The sequence below is a fragment of the Crocodylus porosus genome, unplaced genomic scaffold, assembly GCF_001723895.1.
Source record: "Crocodylus porosus isolate Cpor-Errol unplaced genomic scaffold, CroPor_comp1, whole genome shotgun sequence".
NCBI lineage: Eukaryota > Metazoa > Chordata > Crocodylia > Crocodylidae > Crocodylus > Crocodylus porosus.
In genome coordinates, this window is record NW_017728886.1 from 111,012,921 (window position 1) to 111,039,975 (window position 27,055).

General features: G+C 42.6%; 1 protein-coding gene across 3 annotated transcripts in view; it reads left to right on the top strand.

Annotated features, from left to right (window-relative positions):
* Nucleotides 1-27,055, top strand: part of EPB41L4B (erythrocyte membrane protein band 4.1 like 4B) — a 293,968-nt gene that overhangs the window by 204,434 nt on the left and 62,479 nt on the right. For all 3 annotated transcript variants that reach the window (XM_019540677.1, XM_019540686.1, XM_019540694.1), the window contains exon 19: nt 8,993-9,060. In XM_019540677.1, the coding sequence (XP_019396222.1) occupies nt 8,993-9,060 (68 nt within the window). The remainder of the gene's footprint in view (nt 1-8,992; nt 9,061-27,055) is intronic.

Consider the following 27,055-nt stretch of genomic DNA (forward strand, 5'->3'; position numbering starts at 1 on the left):
CTGGGAGGAGGAGAAATCAATGGGAGAAGTCAGGTATTTCTGTCAAAGTCCTGTCCCTGAGCAGAGTAGGAATGAGAGCAGGAGAGTTTCTTTATTCACAGTCCCAAACCCTTTCCAGTCAACTGTAATACTGGGCAGGGTTTTTCTGAGGGCTGTATTCCCAGGACTTGTCTGGGCTGTCTCAGGCTTTTATGCTTCTTTTTCTCTGGTGGGTTTTTTTTCTTGCTACTCTCAGACACAGAGAACTACAGCTCTGCCAGTTCATGCCTTAGACCTTAAGTATACTGGATCATTCCCACGGAGCACCAGAAACACCTTGGCCCATGTGCCACAGTCTCTACTCAACCTTGCCCTGCAACTCTGTGCTTTGGACAGTGCCCTCTATTTTTCTGGCTAGTACTAAACTGTTCTACCTGATAACCTTTTGTACATATGCAACATTTTTAAGCTACTGCAGATTTACATGTTCCCTTATTTTCCTCCACTTCTTTCTCACATACTATATAAACCCCCACATACCCACAATACAGCTGCACTTTGAGATGCATGACTTGGGGCATGCTAATATGTGACCTTTACTTGCCCTGTCTAGTTTTTTTGAATTGCTGGATTAGGCTATGCCACTGGAATTGCATCTCAGAATTGGTATTGATAAAATGCCATATTAGGTTTTGTTCAGTTTGCCGCAAATACAAAACAAACCTCTAAATGCAAATGAACGTTGGATCCATGTATTATTTATCATAGCCAGGGAGCACAAGCAATGTGACTCATGCTACAGCCTTTACTAGATACAGCTCTAGTGGTTCTTTGCCTTTTCATCATTACTACTTGAATCCAGCTGTCAGTAATTTATAAAACCTCTTAAAAATACAGTGCCTGCAGAAGTTAGTGAATGTGTTTTCCAAGTTCTTCCCCACAGGCTGAAGTCAAGAAAAAATGTTAGATTGTTATTTATATAATACAAGTCTTAAGTGCTTTATTCTCTCATGGAAGAACCAAATCCTAATCAGGCCAGGGAAAATGAGTTTGGCTTATAAAAGACACATGAGGTTTTATAATCTTATGTGAAAGATAACAGGGTTTGAACAAATCCTTCTCATTGCCTAGGGGAGCTCTTGTCTTTGGCTAGATGGTTGCTCAAATAGCTTGAACTGATCAAAATCTCAAGCATATTAGCCTATCCTCCATCATGGATTATATTTTGCTGATTTCTTCCTGGCCCCTTTGCCCGTGTATCACAAAACCACTGCACAAGCTGGTATCTTAAAATTGCTGTGGTAGGAGTCTAACAGGTCAAGGTGGAAGTGCTCAGGTTGAGTTCTGTCTGTGGAGAAAGAAGTTTATACTGCTGCTGTTTACATGAAGCTGTGCTGAAACATCGTGCTGTTAGTCACCTCCTTGGATTAGCAATAAAATTGTTCAAAATTTTAAGAAAAGTAAAAAGAAGCATTTTTTATGGAACACTTGACTGCAACTACAATGAGCACAACATCACATCGGTTTTAATTCTTCACAACAATGGCATGTTAAATGGCTATAATCCCAATTTCTTGCGTTCTCTCTGAAAGGAAACAGGTTTGTTTAATTTTAAATGTGAGCAAACTGGAAATTAAAGGAAGCCAGAGGAATATAAGTATGGGTTTTCAACCTGTGACTGGGGGTCCTTAATAGATGCAATGCAGCAATTATTATTTGCTCTATGCAGGGCTGCCCTTGAAGATCATCTGGAAGCAGCAGCTGGTGCAGACTGTTGTATGCAGCCTGCTTCTAAGACGGATGGGTCACTAGGAGCACTTAACTCCTGTGCTCCAGAGTCTGCACTGGCTTCCAGTAGTTTTCAGGGTGCAATTCACTGTGCTGGTTTTGACCTATAAATCCCTAACTGGCCTGGACCCTACATGCCTAAGGGACCACCTTCTACCTTATTTTGCATTGTGATCCCTAAGGTCAACTGGGCACAACCTCCTGCAGTTTGCACACCAAGTTCCTTCAGTGAAACAGCACAGGAGGTCATTCTCAGTAGCTGCTCCTCAGCTTTGGAATTACCTTTCCCTTGAGGCCTGTTAGAGCCCAAGCCTGGACATCTTGAAACATTGTAAGACCTTTAATTTGTGTACGTTTTTAGCAGCTTTAGCAGGGTTTAAGTTGGGGGGCATTGTTTGGGGAGTTGCTTTTTTACTTATAAAATATTAAAAATAAAGTCATCTTTCTATTTTTTTTATAATTTATCTGGGTTTATTGTAAGCCCTCCCGAGACTTTTCTCCGGGGGGGAGGAGGGGAGGGGGGGAGGAGAGAGGGTGACAGAGCACTCAAATCATACGAGCTTTAAGAGCACTGCTCTAAGAAAAAGAAACAAAGCAAAAACGGGAAGAAAAGATGATGACAACAGGTTTATTCAGATTTATATTGGAACCCAGCTTGTTCATACTCAGCTGTTTCAGAACATGCTCAATTTGCAGGGAGTTGCCAAAATAAGGGCAAGTCACTCAGTTGTTTACTGCAGCTTTTAGTTCAAAGGCTGCTGCTTCTCCTATCAGCTGGCGCACCTCAGGGGTCAACTTTTTCCTGATCCTAGGCTCCCCTTGCACCAGCAAATAGCAAGCTCTCATGGCTGGAAGTTAACAGGGTGGTGTGTGCCCCTGCAGCTGGAAGCCTTATCCTGCCATGCATTCAGCTAATGGAGCAATAGGAATCAGCCACAAAGTTATTACTCATGTTTAATTAACTGGCTAATCATGTCTTTGGTGTAACATGTGCCAGGGGCCTAAGAAATGTCATACAGAATCAGAACATAGGTCCATCTACCAGTTATCCTGTATCTCACAGTAGCACAGGGTGAAAGCTGAAGGGAAAAGTATTATGCAGGGCTGTCCTTGAGGATCATCTAGAAGTAGCAGCTGGTGCATTTTAGATTGTGTCCCCTGCCCCTCTTCCCACTCCACCCCCCATATTTAGAGGCCTAGGGTATCCTAATTTGAAGGCTGCAGCCATACTATTGTATTTAATACCCAGTGATGGACCTATTCTCCATTAATTTGTCTAGTCTTCTTTTTGGTTAAACTGGCAGCCTCTGCAACATCCTGTGGCAATGAGTTCCCAAAGTTAGTCACATGCTGTGTAGTGGGGGGTGGGGAACGGGACTTCCTTTTGTTAGTTTTAAATCTACTTCCTAATCCTTTTCTTTTACCCCTAGTTCTAATATTTTGAGAGATGGCAATTAATTAAATCCCTATTTACTTTCTCCGCACCATTCATTATTTTATCAATCTTTCTCCTATTCCCTGTCAGTTGTCTTTTCTCCCAGATGAAAAAATCTTAGCCTATTCTGTGTCTCCTTAGCTGGAAGACTCTTCACGTCCCTGATCATCCTGAGTACCCTTCCCTGTATCTTTTCTGGTTCTGCTATATCCAGAGCTACATTCAGGTTTCAAGATGTGGCTTTACCATGGATTTACCATGTAGCCCACACCCTGGGATCAGATACTTCAATTGACTTCTTTTCTGAGTGCAGATGTTCCTTGTGCAGAGTTGGTATGATCATACTAACTGTCATGAGAGAGAAAAGATGTCATTCAGGTGTTGTAAGCATGAAGAGCACCCTTTGTTTAGGATGCTGGACCCACAGCTCACAGTGCTGTGAGTGGCTGAGTCTCTTGCTTGAGTTCTGAAGAGCATGGCATGTGCTGTGCAGTGTCAGCCTACTGAGTGTACTATCCTGTAGTCCTAGTCTGTGTTCAGGAGCCAAGGGGAGGAAGTGCTGAATGCATCACACCTAGGGAAGGAACCTTACCTGATCCTTCTCTTGGCTTTGTGACCTTTATTCATCAAGATCAAGCCATCTAGCAAGTGGATGGATAGTATAACAAAAGCATAACAAAATCTTTTTGCAGCCTTTTTTGATACTTCTCTGGACATAGCCAGCATAACAAGGAAGATCAAGGTTACAAAGACTCAGTTCACCAGGCAACCTCTTCAGCTACAAGGTGTCATGATCTCATTCCTGAACTGACAGGCTGGTTCAGAAAACATTTTCCATCTCCTCCTTGGCTTTCCTGACTGAAATGCAGCCCAGCCATCATTTTTTTTCCGGATGCCCTGTGGTGCTGTGCTCTGTATACATAGCCAAGAGCCTTATGAATTGCGCACACACTTCATAAATCCCAGCAGAAGATTTATCTGGGGTTTCAGTATCTCTCAAAACTTAAACGTCTGCTGCCTTAGAAGAAAAGAACTCTGCAAAATGTAGGCAGCTTGCTTATGCTGTGTGCATTCTTTATTTCTGGGTTCTCTGTTCTGTAATTTGGCAGCAAGCTATTTCCTGTTTGGTAATAACTTAGTATGTGACCACATATGAAAGAAGCCTAAGTACCATATGGTCTACCCTGCCTCCCAGGCATCAAAACTAATCTTTTTATATCATGACTGATTCCTAGGAAAAGAGAATATGCCTCAGCAGAGGAAATCTGCTGAGTAGCCACATGTCATTTGAATTCTGTCTTCATATATCATTATTATACAAATGCCAGGCTTTGGAGGAGTAGCTTTCAGCTGCCCATGGCTACTTGCTGATATAAATTCCCTACAAGTACTGAATGGTACTAGAGAAACTCTGGGTGAAGGTACACATTAGACTTAGACTGGACTTACTCTGGAATATTAAGCAGAGTTAAAGGTAGACTGTACTGTGAGAAGTCTCATGTTAAGGGTTGATACCACTTCTTGTCTACACAGCTTTGACTTGCCACTAGAGGGCTGTTGAGGATACCTGGGCTCTATCCATGCTTTGGGAGGCTGCGAGTGGGGGGGGAGAATGGGGCAGTTGGGAATGATGCATCCTGGGATTCTGGAAGACTGCAAATTGCTCGTTTTATCTTAATGGAACAGACTGAAGTTACCCTAACATGAGCTAGGTCGCATGGCCCAAAGTTAACCTTCACCTGAAGTGTCTCAAATAACTTTGAGACACTCCGAGAGTACTTTCCTTTAATATTTGAATGTTCACATCCTAAGTGCCCTTAGTATAGTCTAAGTGTAATGTAAAACTTCACCCTCCCTCTTTAGAGAATGCTGAGGTCTCCGAGTAGAAAGCTAGATCTTGATCCTACTACCTGCATTTCTTCAAGGAGCTCAGCAATCCAGGCTTTCCTCTGGGGTTTTACCAAATATATAGAACGTTATTTCTTGGTTGTGGGTCAGATCTTTTAGTCCTGCTGAGGAAGTTGTTGGCTGGTGAGTCGGAAAGAATTGCAGAGTTAGGAGAAAACAATGCCAAGTCTGCTGCCATGTTGGGTGTCTTAATATTTGGATTCCACAAAAGAAAGAGCACCCCTGTTTCTGGTTTCTCTTTGCAGAAATGCAGTTTCCAGCGAGAGTCTCTCTCTGTGCCTCCTCATCTACAATACCCACTGTTCTGGCTTAAAGTGTCATTTTATATTCTGCAAATAATGAGGAAAGAATACAATGTTTAAGAACATACCACCTTCCTGAACCCGATAGTGAGTTGGTTCCATGTTTTGGAATAGGTCAGTGCCTGGGTTAGCAGCATGAATTTGGGACTTGAAAGTAACAGATCTGGAAAGAAACTAAGGGTTAATTCTTAGGGACAGTTGTGCTCTTAGCTAACTAATGATGCACTCACTTCATTGTACCGAACGACAGAGATTTCTAATAATGTCATTTGCAGTTACAATTGCTGACTTCTTTAATTTTCTGATCTTCCATTCTCAGTTCTCTACTGTTTAGTTCTTTGAGTGAATCTTAACATTCAGATCACTTCAGTTTAAAAAGGTTAAAAATGGAATAAAGCAAAATTCATAGTTTTTAAAATGAGTCAGTTTGACAAATAGTAAGAAATTAAAATAATCATAGAGCCATAGGAAAGTAGGGCTGAAAGGGACCTCTGGAGCGCCTCTAATCCAGGGGTGGCTAACGTGCAACATGGGTGCCACAAGTGGTATGGCCTTTATGTGTGGCACACAGCAGATTGGGGAGGGGACAGGCAGCATGATAGCAGATAGAGCAGAAAGCAAAGCAGCAGCCTGATCAGGGAGCAGAAAAAACTGAGCAGCAGATCAGGTAAGGAAAATGGATTGGAGTGTCACTCAAGAAGGACGCAGGGCTAATTTGCTGCATGCCTGTCAAAAAGGTTGGTGCTCACTTATGTAATCCAACCCCCTGTCTGAGACAGGATCCTATGTAAATGGTCCCATGCAAATTCTTGTCTAACCTATTACTAAAATAATGCAGTCAATTCTAACACACAACCACAAGGCCTGCTATAGGTAAAGCTGGTCAGTGCCCTGCTGCTGCATGGATTGTTAAGTTACACTTGAGAGATCCAAGGAAGAAGGCCATCTCCTGCTCAGAGGAAGACAAAACCCCCCACAGTCTGTACCAGTATGACCATGGGGCAAAATTTCTTCCTGATTCCAAATGTTGGGATTGGTCTGATCCTGAGCAGAAGGGCAAGACTCTAGCCAGGAACCACCACATTTTAGTCACAGCAGGTGCATTGGCACACCCCAGTCAAAATTCCCAGCCTTGGTTGCAGCCAACACCCAGTGCTTCTGAGGAAGGTGCGGGGGCAAAAAAACAAAACCTGACACATTTAGCAACAAGAGAGGGAAAAAAATGGTCTCAGCCCCATGGGGCAACCAGCAAAGCCCAGAAGCATGGGAAATACCTATTCAATTGCAAAGACATAGCTATTCCTAGATTATCCCTTATTTAATGATAAATATTCTATTCTGAAAAATTCACATTTCCAGCATTCAGAAATACAGCAGCTGTGTGTGAAGTATCACAAGGTTCCATAATCATCACAGAGCAAGGGAATACTGACTATATAATGCACCTACATGAGCCACCTGCCTTCCCCACCATCACCACCCCCCCCTTCTCCACACAGATTACATTATAAGAGCTAGCCTGTGAATATACAAACTTTGGACTAGGCTTCTCAACTGTCTATGGCCAGGTGTCTGACCTGTCCAAAGATACTTTCCCTTTTATGCCTTCAAAGATCCTCACTTTAGCTGTTTTAGTCTCAACATTTCACTGATTATCTATCTATGATGACCTCTCAGGCCCTTTCTGAGTCATTGCTTTCCAAGATGAGAATTCCCATACTGTGTGTGTAAATTGTATTTTTTTATTCCTAGAAATTAAAACACGTTTATTATTATTATGACCATAGAACTAGGTGAGTCTTCACTATGTCAGAGTATCCTGTCTCCTTTTACTAGCCTGTTAAACTTGTGTTATCTACAAAATTAATCAGCAAAGGTTTTATGTTACTATCTAGATCATTGCCAAAACACTAGTGTTGTGTCAAGAATTGATTGCTGTGGGAGCCACTTACTGATATCTCCTGAAGAACAATTTTTCTTTGAGACCTGTCACTAAGCTAGTTTTTATTCCATCCGATGTGTGGCAAGTTAAATCCATATAAAGTTGGTGGGGCAGGAAGTCTCAGGCATTTTTCCCAAATGCCTAGGAGAAATCAAAGTATACTCTATCACAAAGAAGAACAATCCTATTACAGAAAGATAACTAGATTGTCTGACAAAACCTACTTTCTATGAAACTATGATGATAAGCCTTCATTATGTTTTTAACCTCTAATTCTTTGTTGATTGGGTCCCAAATGAACTGTTCCATTATTTTGCCTAGAACTGACATGAGGTTAATTGGTCTATGGACCCCTGGGTCATCACTTTACCATTTTTAAATATTGGAATTTTCCAAATTTCCCCAGATGTATTAATTTCTAACATAATAATTCGGAGAGTGCTCTATCTAGTTCCTTTTAAAATTACATTATTTATATTAGCATTAATTTAAAAAGCTTAATATTAGCAGATGTTGTCTCTCTTTCCTCTTTTAAAAATAGTGAACATTTTAGTCTCAACATTTTCTGGAATAGGTACATCCTCCTGTGTTATTCTTTAAATGCATCCTCCTTAGATATTGTAATTTGAAAGCCAAAAAAACCCTTTTCTCTGCCCCAGAGGTCAACAAGCAGCACCCTTCGTTTCATAGCTACTTTCTCCAAGTATTCCTAAATGCAATCTTAAGCTAACTGTAGGTTTATAAACCGCTTCCAATATGAAAGATATATCTAGATGTTTGGTTTTGTTGTTTTCCATTTTAATAAACGAAGAAAAATTAACATATTGTATTCCTGGGTCAACTATGCTCCCTCTATTTAGTGAAAACAAAAGAAGTCACAGCCTATAATCCATTACTGACATGGGGTACTCTGGTCTAGCCAACATTTGCAGAAAGGTGCCAGAGTTTCACTGGTGTTACTGGTCTAGTTGGTGTTTGCATGGGGGTAGTGAAATCCTAAATGCAGATTCTAGAGTAGTTATGTATCAGAGTCTGCTTAAATTAGGTGCTGTGTTGTGCTGTTTCTTATGGAAAACTTCATTTAAGCATTTTTAGCAGTATTTCAAGTTTTTGTACACAGGAGAGACTGTGAAAAAAAATGCTAGTTTAGAAGCCATTCTGCTGACTAGATGGCCAGATTGATTCTATGTAGAAATATTGCTTTTGCTATTGATTTTTTCTTTCAGTGGTTGAATGAAGGATTATAAGATTTAATAAGGTGAGTGGCTGTGGCTATGAAGGCAGAAAGCTGTAGGAAATAGTTTAGCTGGTCTTTTTTTAGTGGAAAAAGACACGTTTGGTAGGTTTTCATTTAATATTTTTACTACTTCTACTCAGATATTTAAAGGAACACTCCCAAAAATTAATTCTTGTAACCCTGCTTCTCTGTACAATATTATGCAGCTGATCAGCTATTAAAATAAATCACAGTAGAACGAGATGGAAGACAAAAACCATCTTGCTTCTTAAATCTGGGTACCAAAACCATATCATGAATTGCATGTAGTTTGCTGGTTATAGGAATATTTTTATGGTAAATGTATGTATAATCATAAATATGACAACACTATACTAAACTTTGGCCATTTCCTTTAACAGGCTGGGAAAGAAGAGACATCTCTTGTAAATCCCAGCAAGACCTCCAGCCTGCAGGACCGTAATGTAAGGTCTGTTACTTCTTGTTTGTAGGGAAAGCAACAAATAAATACATTACATAGTAAATTTTCAAAGCATGATCTACAACATGCATGCCCTAACTCCATGTGTATTAGTTGAAATTACTGAGTAGAATGTAGCCAGAAAAGAAAAAAATTAGCCTGAGTAGGTTGTATTTTCTCAGGGTTCATATGTGTATGTCTAACTATAGATATTTAAAAAAAGCTCATCATAAGTGATTGAGGGAAGAAACTTTGAATTGAAATTGATCATACAAGTCTTTCATAGACTTATAGAAAATTATGGTTGGAAGAGATCTCGAGGTCATTCAGTCCAACCATACAGGCAAAAATAGATGCATTTTGGTAGGAAATCTGTGCAAGAATCAGCCTCTAAGTAGTTTGCTAAAATTCAGGAAAGCTTTGAAGTTATAATCTTGCTTTTTTATATTCTGAATTGATTTCCACTCTGATGCCTTTGATCAGTATACTGCATTTCCTAGTTCAATGAAATCTTCAGCAGCTGCTGCTTCATTGTTATATTTGTGGTAGAGCAGAGCCTAAGAGCCCCAGGGCCTTATAAGACAGCACATTTACTCTGGTGAAACATACATTGGTTTTGTACACTGCTTAAAAATTGCACCAAGATCTGGAGCTGACAGATAGATATAGAGCTATCTGAGGTGCTACATGCTGTGTGTGCTTTTACAGTGCCCTGTTACACAAGGACAGAGGATTACGTAATAGCTTATTTGCCTTGCTAGATGGCTACCCTGGGATTAGACTGAGACAGATGATACCCACACTGTTGTTTTACCCCTGTTTTCCTCAGGGCAATTGAAATAAGTTGCACCAAACCCTAGGGGCTCCTACAGATGTGTGGAGAGCCTGCTCTGACATGCTGGAAATCCAGCGGATCGGAGCACACTCGATTAATCGAGTCTGCCAGGGCACAGAAACTAATGCGCTCCAGCAGCCTTCCACATCACATGCATCAGCGTCCCCATGCATCCCTGTGCTGAAAAAATGGCAGCAGGGTGCTTTGCAATAAAGCAGGGTTGATGAGCTTTAGTTCAAAGTTCCCCACCACATTTTTTTCAGCGTGGAGACACTGATACGTGTGACGCACAGGCACTTTTAATTAGTGCAGCTCGCTAATTAAAGTGCCCAACACCACATCCCATAGCACACGTAAAAATGCCCTACAGTTCTACATGGTTGTGTCTGTTTCTCCTTTATACCAGGGTAAAGGCTGATTATGCAGTGAAAATATGTTGTCTTTCCAGTCTCCCAGTCCCCTGACAGCACCTTGAGGGTATGGACAAACGTACATTTGCAACCCTTTTAAAACTGGACACATTTCAAAAGGCAGCAGCTGTTAAACTGTAATGAGCCAAGGATGATACAAATGTAGCAAGCGCCTCAAACTTTAACATTGCTTATTCTAGTTGGGGTGGTTCTGCTACGCCTCAGCTCATTCACACATGACAACTGGAACAGACCAGCTGCTGCCCTTTCCCCTTTTGAAAGGGATCCAAATGCAGGCGTGTCCACACCCTGTTGTGCTAGGTGCCATCCAAACACAGAATATGCTTCCGTTCCTTGTTTTTCTACTACCTGGAGCTGAAAGAGAGGATTTGGTGCAGTGCGCAGGACTGGTTGATTTGCACTTTTTGGTATTCTGGATGGCTTGCTCTGAAAAAGTTTTGTTGTGCTGGGAGCTGATTATTTTGATAGGGACTCTTTTGGCAAGGACTTAATTGCAATCTAATAATTTTGTCTGAATCATAGAGGAGTTTGCATGATGGCATATCTGGGAACATTTTTACCTTTAAATGAAGGGCAGCAACATCCTTTGGTTCATCTGCAGTGTCAGAAAGTCGCTCTGAGCGCAGTTGCAGCAGGGCACAAATTGATTTGATGTGAGATAATTAAGCAAGCTATATCAAACAGCTCATTATGGTAGCTCGCCACAGTTTTTGATCACTGTACGGCAGCCTTTGCAGAGTGAGGGAGGGACACGTTACTTCTAAATGCTCAGGGGTCTGCAATCAATAGTTCTGTCGACTGCAAGTGCCTATCCTGTTTTCTCTTGGACTCCCATTGTCTGGCCAGGATGCAAGCAAGGAAACATATAGAGAGTTTACCCTGTCTTTTCTTTTCTTCCCTTCCTGTAATACAACCAAGCACCAGTAGGAGTAGGTGCTAAGTAGGGAGGGAGCATACCAGGGTGGGAGGCACTTACCAGAGCTGTTTCAGGGTTTACCAGAAGGTAATAGAAAGCAGTCTGAGGACAGGGCACCTACCTGCCAACTTCTGTTAGTGATTCTGTGAGAGAGTGAATCTGCACATGTGAATCTATAGTTATTTTCTGTTGAATCTGCTAATGCCACTGCATGTATACTTTGACTTTATATTTACGATATAGTCTATGCCTGCTAGTCGGGCAGTCCAGTTTGAAAAACTGGAACGTTTCCAACATTTTTGTTTCAAGTGAGAACACGCACTGAAACTGTCCCTTTCTCTCAGATTCCCAGCTACTCCTATTTGGTGTATGATCTTTTCATCCTGGCTAGAGACCTACTTAATTTACAGCCAGACAAAGGCATTTTCACAGCTTGGTCACGGCACAAAGAACTGATTTCTCAGGCATTTCCTGGTAGCCCTGCCCTTCACTGCTGATTGGTGGAGAGGCCCCAGGGGGAGGAGGGATGAAGGGCAACCACTATCTGAGCTGCTGGCTGTCCACCCATCCACCTTACCAGCTGGCACCATCCCTTCCTGAACAGGCTGTGAGACAGTGAGGACCACTGGGGAGCCACCATTATACTTTTATGAAGTGTTTTTTTAAGTTGATTTTGTGGACAGTTGTGGATTAAGCAGCTCTTCCATAGGCTAAAGGAATGTGACCATTGCCTTGCTTTCCAGACAGTATTGTAGTCTTCTGATGCCCTTAGGTCTCTAACTTCTCCCAGATTTGCAAGCACCAATGCAGTTTGTCCCCACAGTAGCCTATGCCTTTATTTTTAGACTTCTGCTTAAGCTTCTCTCCACAACAACACAAAAGTTTCAGTTAGTGCAGAACATGATGACCAATTTGCTTAGGAGAAATGAGCTAGTGTGAGTGAGTACCTTATGCATTTGCTACATGTGCCATGTTGGCTTGCCATCTGCTTGTATGTATGCCCTCTAAATATCCCTGTGTTCATTTAAAAATTGAACCCAGTATCTGCCCAAATTATACTGGAATATTCACCTGTCTTTCTGCAGAATAGTTGTGTCAGGGACAGTGACTTCATGTATCTGATTTCTAAACTTATAACTAGAACATGCATTAGTAAAATATCCTGATTGTCTGAACTCATGAGACTGGACAGTTGCTTTGCATGTGGTAATGTGGTAAGGGTAAACAGAGGCAGCTCTGATACCAAAGCATAGTTTTTTGTATGGCAGGGTGGGTGAGATGCAATAGAAAGTGCTATAATTGGTATAATTCACCGTGTGGTTTAGATGAAGGAACTGTCTCTTTTACAGTCATCTTGCTCACAACTTTGCCAGTCTGGAGATTGCGTTGCTAATGAATTAACTACTTAGACATGGCCTGTATTCCCCTGAGCAATTATTTTAGCATCTGCCATAGCAGACTCAATTTGGTTAACAAATGCTATAGCTCTTTGTAAAATTAGTTCTGGTTCAAGAAGTAATTACTCGTGTATGTGCAATATTGCTGGTTTTTGCCGCAAGCTGGTCTCCAGCCATTTTGGACATAGCCCCTTAATGGCATGTAATATCATCTTCTTATAAAGGAGCAACATATCTGCCTGTTTAGTCAGCCATTTTCCATGTGTGTTGTGACTGTTTCTGCATTCAGTCATTTTAGGTATGGAAGAATCATAAGAAGGTGAAACTCTGGTTGCCGAGACAGTTTTCAGAGTAGGGAAGTATCTAAACTATGTTTCATTGTACAGTCCACAGACATTTTAATATGTTTTAAATGCCTTCTGATGTTTCCATTATCAGTTGGGCTGTCATCCTCCATAAAGATTTAAGTAGGAGGCCGGGAGGAGGCAGAAGGCAGATGAGCTCTTCCTTCTCTGCTAACAGCAGAAGGAGACTTCCCACTCTTCTCTCCAGTTTTGGAGAGCAATGCCACGGTTCCCTCTTCAAGGGGTGCACTTAGGACCTCCTCCTCCTTTCTTCAATCTGCTTTCAACATTGGCTCTTAGTGATTAGAACAGGTGTAGAAGAGGCTTAAATGGCAGGTTTAAGTAGGAGTTCTACAACCCTTGTTGCCAAGGCATTTTGGGAGAAGAACAAATAACTGCATCTAACCTGGAGGGAGACCCCATATACACTTGCGTGCATTAAGATAGTACCCCAGGTTCACTCATGCTCCATCTTTATGGTCCAGTTGAATTTCAAACCCACTCACGAGCACTATAGGCAAGCATGCAAATGATGGATTAGCTGAATGCACACTACTAACTGATTCCCAATCCCTGTTCCCTAGCATGATCTTAGGTTTACAGCATGTGCATCATTTGGATTGAGGATGTTACTATTGCTGGAAACTGTTGTTTGGTGTTGGAGTGAACTGTGGAAGGGTGGGGATTTAAAACCTATGTACGTGCCCTTTTGGAGGATTTTAGGCTCCCCTTGTTTCTGGTGCGTTATAAAAAAATATTGCTATGTTGCCTAAAAGAAGATGTCAGTCCACTCGGCTCATTACACGGACTGTGTCAAATCAAGAGTACTGCTGGTTTGTGGCTGCCATTCTGAAGAGCATGGCATGCTGTGTTAAGGCTGAGAAAAATGTTTGTAAGAGACCTATCAGCATTTGGCTAGCTTTAGGTTTGCAAAGCTAAAGTCACTTTGTATATGTTTGGCCAAGTTTAGATGAAAATGTTTCTGTCCCTAGAATGACTGGAAATTAGTGTAGTAGATTCTCCTTCAAATCTGGAACTGGAGTGTTTGGGGCCTGCAACTGGTCAGATAAGTTCTCTGACTAGCTGAATGTAAAGCCTTGTTCCACAAGACACTTAGTACCTGTTAAATCTATGCAGTAATAAAGTTAGATGATGTTCTGAATAGTGGCATGGTAGTGTTTACTGTGATCTCTAACATGCACGGGTCACATATTGCCGGTCCTAGCTCTAACACTGCACCAGAATCTGGAACCAGTTGATTTGTCTGTCCCAGTCCTGGGACCCTCTGGGGCTGTGAGCATCTGGCTTTCAACTTGATCCTGGAGGAACCTGACAAGTGAAAAATCCAGGATCCATCCCTCTGACGTCTGTGGGTTTCCTCATCTCACCTGAAGGCTTGATACAGTAGAGGGGTCCCTAGCTGGTGTCAGAGCTGGCTGGCTGAGGACTGCACTTGGCTCATGTTATCTCCATGGAGCAGTCCAATGGTAGCTAAGCACGTCATTTAATATGATCTGGAGATAGTCCTCACATGAAAAATTGTAACTTTGCTCCAATATGAGAGCACTTAGGATGTACTTTACTGCTTAAACTTGGAGCTACCCACATTTTAAGTGCATTTAGTGATGTGGCCCTGACCTCTCTGTGGTCAGGAAGATTAAGAGAAGCCATTTTGGCTTGTTTCCTCAAAATGAGATGTGATGTCTCAGCACTACCTCCTCCTGCCCCCATGCACTGGGATTGGGCCCCAGAGGGCCAACACCAGCCCCTCTCACCAGGATTGGGCCCCAGGGGCTCAGCACCACCCCCTGTTATCCCCAAATGCTGGGATGGGGCCATGGGGCCCAGTGCCACTCTTACCCAGCCTTCATGCTGAGCTCAGATACCTGATCCAGTGCTCAGGGCCTAGCAACTTTCCATGTGTCTGGAAATTTGGCAACAGGGGAGTAGTGCCACCACTCCACCACTGCCGAATTTCAGGGCCCTGGGGAGCTGTGTCTGGCCCATGGGAGGGGAGTTGAGCACTCCTGTTCTAAGTGTCTGTGGGGTAGAGAGGGGAGAGAAGGAATCCACTTCAAAAACGCTTGAAAGAGATAGCAATCCATTGCCTTTTTCTGATGCAAATATCCCTGTTTTAAAGGTGTTCAGGTAGGACTTGCCATAGGGTGCATTGGTTGTAGGGGGATTGTAAAGAAATAATAGAATTCACGCTGCCTGGTGGAATCTCCCACAAGTTCAGAGAGTTCAGCTCAGTACCTAAATTGAACCTTCTGAGATTTCCATGACTAAGGCTCATTTACTACAGGTTCTTACTGCTATAGCAAAACTAGCTTACTCTAGTGATAGAGCATTCAGGCTAGGGTGTGTAAATGTATTTCTTCCTCTGTCCAGTACAGATAGACTAATCCCCAGTGTAACTTCAGTAGCTCCAAGAATTACAGTGACAATGACTGAGGTGAGATGAATACGGATCCTGAAAGTTAGCCATGCTTTTAGTAGGCTCTGAGATCCTGTCTCGAAACTCTCTGGCTTCCATTCTTTGAAAATGTAGCTTGCAAAGATTATACTATGTTTACTGATATTAAGGTAGCCTTTTCTTCTATCAAAGTATCTCTTTTGCACAGACCTATATAGGATACCATGGAATTATTGTCTAGTGACTTGTCTGTGGGGAGAGTGGGGAATTAATGGTTAGAAAGGTATTGAAGAAGGTATTGCCAGCTCATATTCATGCAGGGGTCTATTGTTACCCCCAGACCCTTTTCATTTATGGTGCTGGTCATGTTAGCGATGCCCAGCCCGCAGGTGTACTGGGGGTTCTTCCTTCCCAGATGCAGCACTTTGCATTTCTCTATGTTGAACCTCATCTGGTTCCATTCTGTCCAACATGCCAGCCTGTCTAGGTCTGCTTGTATGTGCATCCTATCTATGGGTGGGTCTGCACAACCCCATACCTTGGTGTCATCTGTGAACTTGGCCAATGGGCTTTTCACTCCCTCATCCAGGTTGTTGATGAAGATACTGAACAGCCCTGGGCCAAGTACCAACCCCTGAGCTATGCCACTGCACACATCTCACTAGAACGAAACCAGTCCATTCATTTGGACTCTGTGTCCTACCCCACAACCACATTTGTATCCACTTGATGGTCCTGTGGTTGAGCCTGATATCTTCCAGTTTTCTGATCAGTACCTCATGGGATACCAGGTCAAAGGCTTTCTGGAAGTCAAGGTATATGATGTCAACTGCTTTTTTCTCATCCAGGTGATGAGTCACCTGATCATAGAAAAAAATTAGGTTGGTCAGACAAGACCTGCCCGCAATGAAGCCATGCTGGCTATCATTCAGTATCATGCCTTCTGCAAATTTGTCACATATAGCCTCTTTGATGACTGTTTCTAGGATTTTCCCTGGAATAGAAGTTAAGCTAATTGGCTTGTAGTTTCCTGGGTCTTCACACTTCCTGTTTTTGAAGATGGGCAGAACATTGGCCATCTTCCAGTCCTCTGGGATTTCTCCAGAGGCCTGTGATTTTTGAAAGACCTTTGCCAGGGACTCTGCAATTACTTTGACCAACTCTTGCAGCACTCTTGGGTGCAGTTCATCCAGTCCTGCTGATTTATATACATCTAATTTCTTTAATTGATCATACATCGGTTCTATGGCAGTGGTGGGAATGGTGTCAATTCCACCCTGCTTGTTCTGTGCTCTACCTGGCATATTGTTCCACTTGGTCTTGTGAAAGACCAAGGCAAAGTAGTCATCTAGGAGTTCCGTTTCTTCCTGAGTGGTAGTGACTAGGTATTTTGAGGCATAGAGCAGCAGCCCCACACTCTAATTAGTTTTCCTTTTACTCCCTATGTAGCTAAAAAAGAACTTCCTCTTGTCCTTGGTTCTTGTAGCTAGTTTTCATTTGGTTTCTGCCTTAGCTTGCCTAATCTGTTTTCTACAAGTGCGGGCCATTGTCAAGTAGTCTTCCTTGGAGGCTATTCCAAGCTTCCATTGTTTGTACGCCTCTTTCTTTTTCTGAAGGAGGGCTGCAGCTTCCCTGCTTAGCCAAGAGGGTTTTTTGACCCTTCTGCTATTTTTTCTCCACAAGGGAATGGATTTTCTCTGACCCTTAAGGATTGTATTCTTAAGGAACGACCATTCTCCTCATGTTCCCTTTACCTGTGGTCCCTCAGGGCATTCTCTACTAGTGACCTGAGCATATTACAATTTGTGTTTTTGAAGTCTAAGACTTTGAGCTTGGTATCTGTTTTGTCAGCTTTGCGATGGACCTTGAACATAATGATTTCATGGTCACTATAGCTTAGGCTGACCTCTATGTTTAAGTTGGTCACCAGGTCATCCACTTTGGCCAGGACCAGGTCAAGAACTGCATTGCCTCTAGTTGGCCTGTGCACCTCCTGGTTCAAAAAAAAGCTCTTCAGTGCTGGTCAGGAAGGATCATGATTGATCCGAACTGGCCAAACACTCCTCCCAGGAGATGTCTGGGTAGTTGAAGTCACCCACGACAACCATGTCCTGTGCACATGCGGCCTCCATTAATTCACAGGTGAATGCTAGATCAAATTCCTCCCCTTGGTTAGGCAGCCTATGGTATACACCTGCGGATAGGTTTCTCTCGCCACACCTCTCTCAGAGTTTGACACAGAGGGTTTCAAGCTGATCATCTTTGGGGCCAACATTGGCCTGTAGGGAGGTGTACTGCTCCTTCACGTAGAGGGCAACATCCTCACCTCTTCCCTACCTGATCCCTTCTGTGAAGGACTTAGCCCTTTATGGCTACGCTCCAGTCATGAGAGGAGTACCACCAGGTCTCTGTGATCCCTACTAGATCATAGTGCCCAGTGGAAAGCAGGAGGACTACTTCCTTCTGCTTGTTCCCCATGTTTCTGGCACTGGTGTACAGGCACCTAAGTCCTTCTACTGAGGTCACTGGCCACCTGTTGTGTTGAAGGGGAGCTGTTTTCTGAGCTCCCATAAGAGTGGCTTGCTTGGTTTCATTGTTGATGGAGCTTTCCTATATATTGGTCCCCAGGTAGGCTCCAGTTAGCATTTCTCCATCCCCCTGCTATCTTAGTTTAAAGCCCTATCTAAGAGATCGGCCATCCTGGCTGAGAAAAGGGACTTACCTTTCCATGTGAGATGGATGCCATCTCTCCCCAGGAGTCCTCTGTCCTTGAAGTGGGCTCCATGGTTGTAGAAGCTGAAGCTTTCTTGGTGACACCACCATCAGAGACGCTGGTTCACCTCATCAGTGCATTCTTGCCTCCTTGGACCATGGCCTGCAACAGGGAGCACAGAGGGAAAAACTACCTGAGCCCCCAATCCTTTAAGCCCAGCTCCCAGAACCTTGTAGTCACTCATGACATGGTCTGGATTGCTCCTGGCCATGTCATTTGTTCCCACATGGATAAGGAGCATGGGGTAATAATCTGTGGACTGGACAAGCCTGGGGATCTTCCCTGTGACATCCCCTCCGTGCCCCAGGGAGACAGCAGACCTCCCGTGCTGTAGGATCTGGGTGGCAGATGTCTCCCTCCATTCCTCTCAGTAGGGAGTCCCCAACTACAATTACCCAACGTCTTCTCCTCCAGTTGCTCTGTTGCCTCGCAGCCTGCCTGGTGGCAGTTGTGGGTGCAGCCTTTGTTGCTGCACTCTCCGTTGCTGCACTCACTCCCAGTGATGCCAGGGCCCTAGTTCAGTTCCCCAGCTGCACTGGAGGAGTTGTTCCAGCAACGCGGGTTCTAATTCTGTGTCGTCTAGAGCTAGAGGTGACTGTCTTCCATCTGTCCGTGTCAGGTCCCTTTTGTGTTGCCATCCCTCCATTTGAACGATCCTGCAAAGAGTGGAAGTACCCATTAATCTCATTCTCAATGGCTCTGATCCCACACAGCCTGCTAACCTCTTGTCTGGAGTTCTCTCACCTGCCCCTCCAGGGCCTCAATCTGGGCACATGTGAGACAGGTGAGGGGACGCCTGGCCACCCCGCTGCCCCCATGCCGCTGGGGACCCACCAGGCAACTTCTGTGGGGGGTGGGGGTGTGGATGCTGCTGACCCACCCAAAGGCTCCATCTGGGTGGAGGCCTCAGAGGAGCCCTGGGCAGGAGGCAGAATCCCTAGTGCTTCCCTCCATGGCAGTGGGGCCCCCCTCACCCAGGCAGCACCCACCCGCAGGCACCTGGCTTGGGCAGTCTCAGGGTGTACTGCAGCCGCAGAGGGAAGTACCAGACTCCCACACAGCTCAAGCAGGCAGGCGGGGGAGGGAGGGAGGAGGGAGATCAGGCTCACTGCTTTTTTTTTTTTTCCTCCAGTGGAGCCTGCCTTCCTGGGCTATTGCCGGGCTGCCTGCCAGCAGATCCCTTGAGCTGCATGCAGCCCAGTGCTTGTAGGGTAGGAAACTAAAACTCCTTGGAGGTGTTTTATTCTGCAGCACCCCAAAGTTATTTGCTGTGTCTCACAGTCATTTAAGGCGCATTACGCCACCGAATATGCTACAGTGGCTGGATTAATGTGCAATATGCTGCCGAATTTGCAAACTCATACAAACAGTAGTGCCATTAAAGTGGTGCCAAAGGGATTTAATCCACTTTAAACCCTCTTTAAAGTGTCGCCTACAAATGGCATTTGCAGCTTATGCATGAATGAAGCAGGACAGAGTTGGTCGTGAACCGAGGCAAGTTTGGGCAGAAAAATATTTGTTGTGGGAAGGCACCACCTAATATTAATTCAAAATTAACTCTGTGCATATTGTTGGTTTGCCCATGCCCTTCATGTTCACCTAGCTAAGCTCTCTGCTCCCATCTCCCCTCCCCAGCCCTACTCAGGGTTTTGATTTAATTCATTGCTGAAACTTCCCACCTCCCAAAAAAATCAGCCTGAGGTAGACACATGGTAGAATTTCAACCCAAGTGTTTAAAGGCTGAAAAAGTTTTACAAGCAACTGAAAATGTGTTTTAATGATGGGAAGTGTCAAGCAATTTGTTCTGTTTATAATGTACTTCTGATTTTCAGTGTTGTTAGAGTTCTTTTGTTGAAGGTTATATGCTTCACAGTTCTGATGATTTCTCTAAAACTGTCAAAAGACTAATGTATATAAGTAGTAACTCATTCTTCATCATCTGCTACATTTTAGTCTTTATTTTCTGGTTAACCCTGTACTGCTAGACGTGTGCACCCATGCAATTATTTGGATGTATTAAAAGCAATGGATGTATAGTTTTTGTGATGCATTTTGAAAATAATATAATCAAAATTAATGCCATATAAATATTAGGAATCACATTCATAAATATAAATGCCTCCAAGTCTGATGTAATCCCACAATGAAATATAAATAAGGATATATCTTCGTAAAAATGTTTCCTTTGGCTGATCAGCTATTTTTTGTCATTACTATTGCTTGATATCATCTCTGATGTGGTACGTTAATTGCCTACACTATTTATTTTCATGGTAACACACTTCTGGGTTTTTATCAATGCTCTGGCAGGCTTTATATCCCAAATGCTTCAGCATTTGCCTATGAATTTCTTTCTGTTAAGGCCAACTGTTGCATCACCTTCATTGATCCTTGTTATCCAAATTATCTCATCTTTCAAAAGATTGCAAATAAAAATATTTCTTTTGTGTGGGAGTAAGTAAAAGCACCATCTGGTGCTCTGCATATTCAGTTGTTCTATTTTCTTTGTAAATTTTCCAATCCGAAACTAAATCATAACGTTATATTAGGACTAATTATATTAAGAGTTGTATAACATGTAATGCATGATGAAATGTTATGTCACAGTGTTGGCTGCTGTTAGAAAAGTGGTGGAGAATATTAACTGATATCAAGTTGCACGGTTGTCAGATGGCTTGGGAGATGAGGGGGTGGGGTTGGCATTCTTCCAAGTTCCCTAGATGAAATAAGCTTTCCTCATGTGAGCCATCAAAATGAGATGCCATTCTTGACAGATGTTTGCAATCAGATTGTTTGTCTCAGGTCCATTCAATTAACTGAGTTTTGTCTTTTCATCTTAAATATGTACCTTGAGTGTGCCTTGTTGGCTCCTCCTTGATTGGAATAAAAAATAAGTTGTGTGAACTCCCAAATGCCACCTTTTTTGTGGCACAGATGAGAGATGTTGATTCTCCCTCTCCTATGTAATTGAATGGTTAACATTGTTGACATCTGAAATTGTCATTGATCAATAATATCTCAGCGAACCCCTCGGTGAGATGGACGGAGCCGCTCACCTCTCTCAGAGTGATTGTTCCAGGCTCTCTGCAAATGCACATAGGCATCCTGTGGCTGTTGCTAGAATGCAGATAGACATTTTCGTTGAGAGAAGCAAGGGTGTAGTTGGGTAGCACTGGTAGCTGCTATTTTTGTGCCCCCGCTGATGTCAGTGCCCAGGGCTGGTGCTTTACTCACATCCCTTTAGCTGGGCTCCTGCTCTACTTATAGCATCTCTTAGTTCAGATGTCCTAAATCCCACAAATCTGAATAATAAGACAATGCCTCCTATTTCTAAATAACCCAGTTATTGATTGCAAGGGCCGTTCTCTTTGCTATTCCTAAGCAGTGCACCCCCTGAAATTGGCCACTGCTGGTAGCATCTGCGGGTGGTTGCTGCTCACCATCACCCCCACCCTGCCACCAATGTATGTGCATGGTCGCCAATCGGCACTCGCCACCCATCACCCCAACACCAACCCCTGGCGGCCACTTGCAGGAGGTCCCCACTCGCTGCCACTGCCACTGCCACCATCTGCAGGCAGTCACCATGCCCCCCCACAGCCTCGGGAGGCACGAGCTGTTCATGCCCCTGAGTTAAATCATTCATATCTGTTCATTTAAGTGACAAAAATCTTCAGTCCCATCTCTGAAGTAAAAAATAGTTTTGTTTAAAGTCCAGGTAACTCCATTAAGAACTATGGGTGCTTGTACATGTACATTGAAGCTGCTCTGATGCACTGTAATTACAGTGTGGCAAAGCAGGCTTGATTAGTCAAGTCTGCTGGCATGTGGTAATTACTATGCTCCAGCAGACTCCAGTGTCACATGTAACAGTGCCCCTTCCTGAAAAATGGTGGTGGGGCATTTTAACTAAAGCTCATCACCGTTTTTCAGTGTGGGAACGCTGATACACATGACACTCCAGGCTGTCTCTAAGAGCTGCTCTAATAAAGTGCCCTTTTCTAATAAAGCAGTTTTCCAATGATCAAATAAGCCTCTGGAAAACTAACCTCAGAAAGTTTTTCATCATCATAGCAAAAGAAATGTATATTATTATTTCTGACCTGTATATACTCTTAATTTAGTTAAGAAAAGTAGAAAAACCTCATGCTGCAAATTGAGGAAAAGTTCTGCTTTTTGCTTAGTTTGTGTGGTCTATGAGATCTGTAATAGTGTTCCTACTTAGTAAATGCTTTCCTTCACTCCTGCCAAATGTTCACTACTGTATGTGCCCAATCACAGAGGCATGTGATATGGCAAGCAGCTTGGAAGAGTGCTTTTCTGCTGTTCATTTTCCATAGGTGAGCAGCTGAGAACAGGACAGCCCCAGGGACGCAGCACAGATGGCTGCCTTCATTTAAGTAATTGCATTTGAGACTGAATTTGTTGTTTTTCAGTCCCAGCCTCTAATCCTGATATCATATACTGAGATGATCACAGGGAGTCTTAGTCTGATAGAAAAAGTGAGGCAGATTGTTTCAAATGGCAAAAACTACATAGAATTTTTTTTCCCTACCAAAATGAAGAAGGTGGGTAAGCACGCTCGTACCAGAGGAACAGGAGGAGCAGTGGATGTGTTGTCTCTGAGGAAGATGGAAGTAAACTCATAGGTAGCTTTAAAAACATGAAAGCATATTTCAAATATGAAGCTTTAAAAACACAAACTGGATCCTTTGCAAGGAACAGGAAGTTTTTCAGTGGCTCAGTTCTTGCTTTTCTTCTGTCTCGTTCCTTTGCTTCACCTCATCCAGTGCTTAGTCTCTTGCTCCCTTACTTACTAATAAATGGTAAAACCACATTCTGAGCAAGCCCCCATAGTGACACGTGGCTTGTTCTGAATACTACATTCAGCACCTTTGGCTGCTGCTCCTAAAACAGGCTGGGTTTCTCATAAAAGTTTATCTAAGATAGCATCCATCTTAAAGCTTGTTTACTTGTGTTTTCTTTGTAAGGCTAATGAATAGACTGCAAGAGTGAAGGAACTGGTTCAGTAAAGCTCTCTGATCTTTGGTCAGAAGCTTGCTGTATCTCTAATTTTACAGGCAGTTTCTTTTGACATGTCATTGCATGCTGACATTCATGTTTGTCATTGTCATTCCCGCTAGAAAATGACAGGTTTTTATGCATCCTGCCAGATCAGGAGGCTCTGTCTTGGTTCCTTATTCTTTCATGTAACAGTTGGATACATACACAATAATACTTTCTTCTGATTACACAGCATTGCCATTGTGCCTTATGTTGAAATTGTCATGCACTGTGCTTTTTTAAAAGCATGGCTCATTCTCATCCTCTATCACTTCAGGTTTTGTTCAAGCCCAGGTCAGTTACCATAAATAAGAAGAAAGGTGGTTATAGCTGAACATAAAGACTCTATTTTAAAAAGCCAAAATAATTGCAAGGTTTTTCTCTGAAAATCCATATCCTTTCATATGAGATAATATGCCCTTGCTATAAAATTCAAAAGGTAACAATAGAAATTATTCAACCTAATTCTTTTTCAGAGGTGTCATTGTGCTTTTTTTAGGGCTTTCTACTGTGTTAAAACCCTGCTGTTTTTTAAAGAACCAAATCAAGTTCAGAGTTAATCATGCTCAGTATTTACTGGCATTCAATTTGGGAACTGTGGGAACATTATACATGTCCAGTCGGGGAAAAAATGCACCCAGTTGGAACATACAGGGAGACTGACCAAAATTAAACAGGAACCATTGTGGAGGTCTGTGTCCGCAGACAGAACAGGAGCTAAACGAAGCCAATTCTGGATAATGGGAGCAATAATTAATCTCCTGATAATTGGTAGTATTAGTTTCATATATGATTCTGTGCTTGGAGTGGAATAGAGTCAGTCTGATATCTCAGGGGCCTGGATCTTTAGAACAAAAGTAACATAAAAATACAGCATTATTTTTCATTGCTATTCCGTTCCACCTAAAGTAAGAATGAAGTCCTCACTATTTCACACTTCAAATAATCTGCATCTTCCTTCAGGTGATTTGCCAAATGTTGGAGGTTCTCTTCACTGTTTGGGTCTGATCTCCAAGTACATAGAAGTTAGCAGAGATACTCATTGGAATTGTCCCTGACGAAAAAATGATAGCAGTATTCTGCAATATGGCTGTCATCACTAAAATCCCATTGTTTTTGCAATATATACCAAGAATACTTATTAGTGTGCTGTGACACATAAGAAAAACTAAACTGCATTTGTTAGAAAGATTAGAGTATATTTGGTTGTGATATAGCTACTTTACCTTTTTTTCCTTCTTCCCCAGTACATTTACTGCATCCAAACAAGCATAATGTCTGAATGCATTTTCCCAGTTCTTTTTGTAAATTATTATGCAAAGTCTCTGTGGTGTTCCTATTCTCAATCTGATGTAGAATGGAGTGAAATTTTCCAAGTGAAATTTTTATTGAGACATTAAATCAGATTTGAGGATACTGAACTATTTCCTAACTAGATGCAGAGTTTATCTAGTTCCTCATTTTACAATCTTTCTTCAAAATCTTTCAAAAAATGAGGCATCTATGTTAATATTTTAAGCATGAAATATTGAGGCTTTCTGTTTGAAACAATCTTTGTTGAAATATCCTTTGATTTTTAAAAAATAAGGACATTTTAAAATACTCAAAATCAAAATGAAACTTATTTCATCAAAGCAAATTATTTCAGTACCCTAAAAAAAATCTAAATTACAATTATCATTTTTTTCCAAAAAAAAAAAAAAAAAAAAAAGGAAATTGCACACTTACCAAAAAATCCATTTCTTGGTCAGTTTTTTCTGTAATTGTTCACAATATATCTGAACTATTTAGTATTATACATTCATTTGCTTGTTCATTATTCTCTGTATTTATAGTTTGCCTGTCTCCCAAGACATGCTCATTAACAAGCTAAGGAAATATAGACTGGATGAAAATACCACAAGGTAGATACATAGCTGGTTTTGAACTCAAGCTCAACAAGTAGTCATCAATGGCTCAATGTCTACTTGGGAGGAGATATTAAGTGGGGGTCCCCAAGGTTTTATCCTGGGTCCTATATTGTTTAATATCTTCATCAATAATTTGGAGGATGGGATTGAGAGCACACTTAGCAAAGTTATGGTTGATACCAAGTTGGGTGGAGTTGCAGACACCCTGGAGGGTAGGACTGGGATCCAGAATGACCTGGATAGACTGGAGAAATGATCCACAAACAATTAGATGATATTCAGCAAGGACAAATGTAAAGGCCTGCACTTGGGATAGAGTAATTGCATGCACAAAAACAGACTGGGAAATGACTGGCTAGGCTGCAGTACTGTAGAAAAAGACCTGGGGGGTTACAACAAACCAGAAGTTAAATATAAGCCAACAGTGTGCTCTTGTTGCAGAAAAGGCCAACAGCATACTGGGTTGTATTAACAGGCATGTCACTTATGGATCAAGGAAAGTCTTTCTTCTACTCTACTCAGTACTGATAAGGCCTGACCTGGAGTACTCTGTCTAGTTTTGGCCCCACACTTCAATAACAAGGATGTGGACAGATTGGAAAGAGTCCAATAGAGAACAACAAAAAATATTATGGGCCTGGGAGGAAGATTTATGAGAAAAAGCTGAAAGAACTAGGGTTATTTAGTTTGGAGAAGAGAAGACTGAGGGGGGATTTGGTGAATGCCTTCTAATACTTGAGGGATGATTACAGAGGAGATTCATACAGTCTTTTCTCTGTGGTAGGGGCAGGGCTAGAAGTAATGACCTCAAACTTCAGCAGAGGAAATTTAGGTTGGAGAATATGAAGAACTTTCTGACTGTGCAAGTGTGGCCTCACTGTGCCCAACCAAAAACCACACTTTGAGTGTCTGCCCTGGGGTACCTGTGTCTGGCCAACCCCCTTCCTGGAGCCCACTCACAAGCCTGGGGTAATTGCTACCACCACCCAGGCACTGGTCTTTATTAGGGCTCTGTGCCACCCAGGGTACACAGACCCTGTAGACCTTGGGGGTGCTTGACCCACTGTGGCACCTTGGAATGCTTCCTTTATCCTGGAGCATTCACCAGTAACCTCTTGTACAGGAGGAAAGTAAAAAAGCTGTACCCAAGTTAGCCAGCCAGGCAAAGGGAACTGTAAGGTTAGTCTCTCCCTCTTAAGCATACACAGCAAGGAGTGCTATAACAGATTGCTTTATTGATCAAAGAGGGAGAGAAAGGGAGGAAGGACTACAAAACAATGGAATAGTGCAAGAAAACCAACTTGAACAAAACAGAATAGGCTTGTTAAGCTTTTTGATGCACATCTAGACCTCTTAATCCTAAATTACTAGCTAAAATTCAGGTAAATTACTCACGGTGTTCATCTGGAGACTGACAGAACTCTCTGGAGGCTTATTACTTGTTTCATTGTTCCCAAGAAAAAGTCCCCCTACAAGATGGATTGATCCCTCTTGTACTTTTTGTGACCTCATCACTGAATCCCAACCAGAAGCAGGCCCACTGAATGCTAACTGATGCTTTTAAAAGACGTCAGCATCACCAGGTGGGATGACCGGGGTCAAACAGGTTGTTTGGCAGGAACTCCTGGGCAAAGAAAGAGCGAGTTCCCCCCTCCCAATGGAATTTTTTACCACCCAGTCATGTATGCTCACTAGCCTGAAAACAGAGGGCTGGGCAGTTTGCTTGCAGCAGTCAGACAGACTGGAGAGTGATTTCTTCACAGAGTGTCACTGTAATTCTGCCCTGAGTCGTAGGGCTGGGTTAGATGACCATTTGAGGTCCCTTCTAGCCCTGCTTTCCTATGGTCATTTTTTACTTGACTTCACTATTTATTTCTGCTTCTGTTTTAACTGTTTTTATTAAATGAAGTTTATAAAA